Source organism: Tachysurus vachellii, chromosome 18 (assembly GCF_030014155.1).
Source record: "Tachysurus vachellii isolate PV-2020 chromosome 18, HZAU_Pvac_v1, whole genome shotgun sequence".
Classification (NCBI taxonomy): Eukaryota; Metazoa; Chordata; class Actinopteri; order Siluriformes; family Bagridae; genus Tachysurus; species Tachysurus vachellii.
Genome location: NC_083477.1, coordinates 22,002,109 through 22,009,397, shown reverse-complemented (window position 1 = coordinate 22,009,397; position 7,289 = coordinate 22,002,109). Strand labels below are relative to the sequence as shown.

Below are 7,289 nucleotides of genomic sequence, written 5' to 3'. Positions count from 1 at the left end.
ACAAACAAAACCCCCACACAAACAAAACCCCCACACAAACAAAACCATCACACAAACAAAACCACCACACAAACAAAACCACCACACAAACAAAACCCCCACACAAACAAAACCCCCACACAAACAAAACCACCACACAAACAAAACCCCCACACAAACAAAACCACCATATCCCCAGCACTGCCAACTGCTACTGTCGGGCCCTTGAGCAAGGCCCTTAACCTTCACTGCACCAGGGTGCTGTGTACTGACCTTGAACTCTGACCCCAACCTCCAAAGTTAGAATATACTTCTATACTCTTCTAGAATATTCTACTTGTAATGGCTTCTGTTCTCTTCTAAAAGATAAATAGATGAATGGATGAAAGGAAGAATGGATGGATGATGAATAGTGACTGCTGTATGAAGGGGTGGATTAAATAATGGATGGATGATGGGAACAAAGTTCTTATTGTTAACAGTGGACTTAAATGTCTGTGTGTCACTGTAACATTTAACCCATCCTGACCATTTAATGTGTGTGTGTGTGTGTGTGTGTGTGTGTGTGTGTGTGTGTGTGTCAGGAGAACATCTGGTTGGACAGTGTGTCTCTGCTCATTAAAGACACGTTTGATGGAGAGATGTTACTGATAGACAAGCTCTCAGGCTCCGTCTTCCATCACTACTCGTCTCCATCATCATGTAAAGACTACAAGAGTCACCCGGAGGAGGTACAGCTACGTCACTGTCCAGCACTCACACGCCTCTCACACTGCACATAAAGATCAATACACAACACATATTAACGTGTCCCCTTTCACACGCAGCAGATCCACATGGCCGAGCTGGAGCGAGTGTCTCTGAGATCAGAGAGAGGTTCAGACCCATCGTCCTCCCCGGCGCGCCCAGACGACCTCGTCCAGGACGAACAGAACGTTTATCAGGTGATCTTTAGATCGGAAAGTCAGAAAGACGACATTATTTACAATTATGTAATAAAGCAGTCTAACAAAACAACTCGATCTCATTTCAGATTAGTATTTGGAGTTTTATCTGATGAATTACTTTCTGTTTCAGTGGTTTAATGGTTGTTTTAAATGGAGTTTAATAAAGATTAATTCTAAATGAATAACATTTATGGCACAGACTTGAGTCCTGATCTAATGAGAAATTCACATGGATGTGATGCAGTGAAAATGATGGGATTGTTACAGAATTTAGATGAACTCTGTGTCGAACTTTAAAGATTGTAACTTTATAAATTGTGTGAATTTTGACTAATTTGCAGCGGTGAGACGTGAGATGTTGAACTCTCCATATGCTTGATGCTCAGCTTGTACTTTTACAAAACAGTCTTTAATGAAGCCTCTTATGGGAAAGATTCAACATCTGCTGCATAAAATCTGAGCAACAAAACATTTAGAACTGCGCTGTTCTCTCCTAAAGAGCCTGGCAGCTCTGTGGCAGCCATTTTTACACCACTGTAATCGTTTAAATCTCCCTCAGCATCAGCTTTTTTTTTAATGGACCCTAATCAGTGAGAACTACCGTGGACTCGTGCTAATGAGCCCATAGACTATAGAAATAAGATAAGTAAATCCTGCAGACTGAGACGGAGGGTCTAGTTTTCTCTCCTGTTTCACAGGTTTCAGGCTCAGCACATAGAACAACAGAACATATCGTCATCAAATGGGTGCTTAGAATCATCTATGTGAAGGAATTAGATCATTTTAGTTATGAATAATAATAAGTGAGTTATATGAATTTATCAGTAGGTTAAGTAAGTTGGGGCACAGTGTCTTAGTGGTTAGCACATTTGTCTCACACCTCCAGGGTTGGGGGTTCGATTCCCGCCTCCACCTTGTGTGTGTGGAGTTTGCATGTTCTCCCCGTGCCTCGGGGGTTTCCTCCGGGTACTCCGGTTTCCTCCCCCGGTCCAAAGACATGCATGGTAGGTTGATTGGCATCTCTGGAAAATTGTCCGTAGTGTGTGATTGTGTGAGTGAATGAGAGTGTGTGTGTGCCCTGCGATGTGTTGGCACTCCGTCCAGGGTGTATCCTGCCTTGATGCCCGATGACGCCTGAGATAGGCACAGGCTCCCTGTGACCCGAGGTAGTTCGGATAAGCGGTAGAAAATGAATGAGTGAGAGTGAGTTAATTAAGTTTTAATGCCAGGCTCTGATGCGATGGAAGTGAAAAGCTGTACTGAAGTTCGCTGAGCTTTGCTATGATTACCGTATAGATGGAGAAAAGCTTGGAGGAGGCAGCAGGGGGTGAAGAAGCAGCGAGAGCCGAGGGCGGAGGTCACAGATGGCTCCGGAAGACATACACACCAAACCGCCATAGCATCGGTAACATACAACACAATCATGCGTCAGATAAAAGATCTGAAGAGCTTCAGAAAGTGTTTTATGTTTTGGACTTTTTATGTGATAAAATTAATTAATGTCATTAATCTGCATGAATTTTGATTAAATTTGATATTAATTTTGCTTAACTATCATTATTTACAGTATTATTTAACGTTAACATATTATTTAAGAAAAAAAATCTCCATCATGTGTAAAGACAGAAAGTGAATAAATTGGTGTTAATGAATATATGAAGTGATTGTTATGTTCTGTCTGGTTCTGTCAGGTGGGTCTCTGTGTAGCAGCAGTTTTAGAAGAAATGATAATGGTACTAGAAGTGATTCCTCCGCTGTCTTCCATCTTCCTGCTGAGTTTTTCCATCCAGCAGCAGCAGCTTTACCGGTACCCCCGAGGACTCGCCTGGGTCACAAGCACAGAGGCCTGAGGCTGAGCTCTCCAGCATCCTGGGCTTCCCTTCGCTCACCTGGGGCTAACACTGAACTTCTCACAGCACAGGTGAAGTGTGTTGCTGCACATAGATGTCATTAGCTCTTTTGACAGTTTAGGTCTAGTAACAAGTGTCAGGTTCAATTCAACCAGCATGATAGCTGTCATAATATTTGGTATCATGACAGCTTACATCACATGCTACATTGTGTTCTATGTTCTATGACAGTCATTATGACAATGCAGAGATAGGAGCTAAGGAATCACTGGGAAGTGGGAGGTCACTAGAGCAGTTAGAGCCATGACTGAGGCATAGTCTAAAGTACATCCTGGGCTGGAGCTTTTACCAAGAAGCCTGGAGCTCAAGCGCTGACTAAGAATATGGAAAGTTCTGCTGCCTGGCCTGAGAACATGTCCTGGATTTTAGCCTTGACTAAGATTAAGGCTGAGGCTTGAGCCTTGATCAAGTCTATGTCCAGGGCTTGAGCCTTGATTTGAAACTACATCTGGGAATGAAGCCAATGACCAAGGGCATGAATCAGGCTGGAACTTTTACTGAGATTACAAGAGGACCAAAACGTCCTTATCACAGACAAAGTTTGAAGGTGGACGCTGGACTAGAGACTGAAGCACTTTTGTAAGTCACTCTGGATAAGATGCTGTAATGCTGTAAATGTTAATGTAAAACAAGGTGCTACATCCTTGTCAGATAGTATAAATGTTCTGGAGCCATGACAGACCAAAGAAATGAACCCGAGATTGGGTTTGTAGCTTCAACCACATCTAAGGCAGGGACCGGAGACCATAACCATGTCTTAATCTAGACTAATGCTGAGGCTACGAGCAGGATCCTGACCGAGAGTAAGACCAGCGCTAGAGTAGACATTGGCCTGTTTGATGTCTATAAAATTAAAATGTATTGTATTTGTATTTAACAGATGCCCTGTATTCACAGTGACTTACAAAGTGCTTTGAAGGCTCTTTGTGGCAAAGCCTGGTCCTGTATAAAACATATTTGCACCTGTTATAGAAATAGGGACTGAAGGGAAAGTTCTCGTAATCGTAATGATCGTTCTTGCCTGCACTTGTTAATGGTATTTACTCTCTTTCTCTTGGTTTTCTTTAGTACGCATCTCACAGCGACTCGTCCTTGGCCACAGGCAGCTCAGAGGGAAGTCTGCAGACCACTATGGAGGAAGGGCTTAGCTTCAGTGTCTCATCTTCACAGGAACCCAACAGAGGTCTTTCTACAGAGACGCTGAGACCAGCCTTTGACCTCCATGCTAACAGAGTGGGCCAAAGCAGCTGCCAGGGTTCTTTACATAGTTCCAACAAGGCCTGCAACAGTGAACAGTTTTCAGAAACACTGAGCAGCCTTTCTTTAACATCACTGCTCTCGCCGAGCTCTCTGGTGCCCCAACTGGTTAATAAGAGCAACAGCACTGGAAGTTTGGCTCAGGGGAAAGGGGGAAAGGACAGCAAAGGGGAAAAGGAAGGATCAGAGGGAATGCAACTGATTAGTCTCCGGGGGACAGGAAAAGAAAAGGAAGAAGCGTCGGAAGGTGAAATTACGAGTCAACAAAGAGAGGCAGGCTTGAGGAAAAACAGATGAAACCCTCTTTTTTCATTACACTTTACGTGGTTTGCGACTTTTCCTCTCCGTATTTTTGTTGCATTTTTCTGCTCGGAGATGTTCAAAGTTGGACACGTGATGTTCCTTGTGAGGAACAAAATAAGAACAAATCCTGATCTAGCACTGTCTCTCTTTTCATCCGTGGCCTGGTCCTGTTTTCTATTTTGCTCAAGAGAGAGGGACGTAGAGGAGCTGGATCCACTCCGACATGCACCTCTTACCCTACAGAGCAACAGAAGCAGGGGACAATACAAACAACCACCAAATACTAAATCCTGATGGTTGAGGAAGCTCAAATCAGGATGTCCAAATGCAAGCGCAGTAGGATGTAGCGGTTTCGTTTATGTTTTGGTAAATTAAATGAGTTAAAATGGAAAATATTCATTGATAAAAAAAATCGGTAGCAACCTTGAAAGGCTACAAAGCTATAGCAAGGAACTTTTGCATTTTATGGAAAGGGCATGCGGCTGGGAAGAAAGATTTTGAGAGGGCTGAAAAAAAAAATCAAAGCTATATTTAGCAGCATCGTGCGCACAAAGTAAATGCTTGCATGCGTCTGCGTGTGTGCGCATATTCGTGTGTATGCGTATGTGCGATTGAAGCTCACTGAATTCGGCGTTGTGCAGAATGCAATAAGGGGCCAAGATCAGAGACTTGTTTCAAGGACATTAAGATGGAAATGTATTTGCTGTCTATGAAAAGGAGCAAAAAAAGAAAAATTGTAAAAAAAAAAAAAATATTTTGCATGACGGCATCTCTTCACAGACAACTTGAAATTTTAAAACACACAGATCCGTATGACGATGTCAATGCCGGACGATAGCAGTGTGATTTTTACTGAGGTATTTTTTTATAAACAGGTCGGCAGTAATGGAAACGAGGGAAGTACATGTGTTATTGTTGCCTTGTCCTCAGCCCAGTCCTACTGTTTCTCTGTCCGATTTTAAACCGTCTCCTGCAAGTGACTTCCGATTTTGTATCTTCGGTATCGGGAGGGGATTTTGTAAGTGGGACGAAAAAAAAAGAAGACGAAGAAGAAAAAGAAGTGATGCTTGGAATTTCTGACAACAAAACAAGAAGCGAAGAAGGACTAAGCAGCCCTTGCATCACACAAGCGGAACCATCATGAAGCAGCTGTGTCTGAATTAACAAGAGAGAGGTTATGTCGCGAGAGCTTTAATTTGAGTGTCATATGACGTTACTAGGTTTATTAGATTTGCAACAGATCCAATTTTTTCAGCATTACTCTGACATGGTTGGTTATTGGACTGCAATAGGACGCTACATGCTATCGTTCCTGGAATTTTGCTAATTGCACTCATTCGCTCTATCGGTACTGTAGCTAGCTTAGCTCGACCAGCTCATGTACAAAAATGGGACATCTTTTAAACCTATAAATATGGCACTCAAAATACTGGAGAGGAAATGATATTTTAATGTAGTCCTACCGTAGCACTTAGCGTCCCTGATGTGTTGCTTTCTGTTTATAGGATTCAGGGGTTATCGTTGAAAAATGTTTGGCTTGACCTGTTGATGACTTTCTTTTTGACTGGTAGTGGTTGTCTGTCCATAATGTGGCGATGTCATCAAGTGACCATTGTACAGTATATCAATGGTGTCGTGGTTTAGTCAAGACTACACTAGTTCTCGTCACAGTGCTCGACACAGTGTTAGCTTTAGGTTTAAAGTGTTAGGTTTTACAAATTTATTTCATGAAACTCAAAGACACAAATATGAAGGGCTTTCTCACTTTCCAAGATCATCTTGGAGATTTGAAGACAAATCCGCTGTCAGTGGACCAGAAAACAAATGGGAACCTGACGATACAGCAATAAAGCGTAGCTTTGTGTATGCCCTGCGTCTAAACACGTCTAAATATGATGTTATTACAATAGGATAGAATAGTGCACATAGTGGACATAACCTTGGGGGCCAATCAGAACACACCGTTTCTCATTATCTGATAGGATGAAATGAATAAATGAGGTCATTTAGAACTCAGGGCCTTGGAACATACCACTAAGGAAAGAGCTGGATTTTCAGACAGGAGTGAAGGAAGGAAATCATTTTTGTAATCTTCCATTAATGCATCATGAACATGGCACAACACTTTCTTGCTCTCACAGTTAAACAGATGTCCATCATGTCCATCTTAAAATGTTTCTCTTATCTGTTACAAACGAGTTCAGAGAGTAAAACCAGACTAGAGATGTGCACACGACTGTGTTTTAAACCCAGTTCCACCTGCTACCAAAGGAACTCCACCCAATTGTAATTCTTCACAAATTCTGCCCCAGTCGACCAATCCGTTTAATGGTCCTCAGCAAGCCTGACCAATCCCACCAACATAGCAGTTATTGTTACTCTTTGTACCTGCTGGCAATATTTTTAATGAACCCAGTTGGTTCTGGTTTCCAAAATTTATTCAAATTGGTCATTTACACCACAGAGACCCGGACGAGTATAAAGCAGGTGCTGAAGGTCATGAACGAACTTGCAAGCACAACTCTGCGTCAAAAACACCTCAATGTCTTCTGAAAGCTTTATAGCTGATCATTCCTTCCTGCTTTCATGGGACCAGAACCGGATGTTCTCGTGATATTTTTTTCCTGATGCACAACTCTAGTTTTAAACCTCTGAAGCCACGGTCAAATAGAAGCTTTAGGAACACGATGTTTACCAGATAAACATGATCAAGGTGGAAACAGAAGAAGCTTTAAAACACAACTTTCCTGAATTTGAAAGTTCTAAATATCTACAGCTGGGTTTAATGGGAATTTTAGCAAACTAACATTAGCACGTCCTTCATTTGGGATCTTGTGCTGCAAGACAAAGTGTCAAAGTTCCTATTCTGTAGAAATGACCCACACGTCTCTTA

The 7,289-nt window shown here is 42.2% G+C and overlaps 1 protein-coding gene across 1 annotated transcript in view; it reads left to right on the top strand.

The window, feature by feature from the left end:
• LOC132860671 (voltage-dependent T-type calcium channel subunit alpha-1I-like) overlaps nucleotides 1-5,526 on the top strand; it is a 57,831-nt gene extending 52,305 nt beyond the window's left edge. Inside the window, exons 31-35 of the mRNA XM_060891931.1 lie at nucleotides 564-710; nucleotides 807-923; nucleotides 2,223-2,331; nucleotides 2,618-2,847; nucleotides 3,905-5,526. Coding sequence (XP_060747914.1) covers nucleotides 564-710; nucleotides 807-923; nucleotides 2,223-2,331; nucleotides 2,618-2,847; nucleotides 3,905-4,390 — 1,089 coding nt within the window. The 3' untranslated portion in view covers nucleotides 4,391-5,526. The remainder of the gene's footprint in view (nucleotides 1-563; nucleotides 711-806; nucleotides 924-2,222; nucleotides 2,332-2,617; nucleotides 2,848-3,904) is intronic.
• The last annotated feature ends 1,763 nt before the right edge of the window (nucleotides 5,527-7,289 follow it).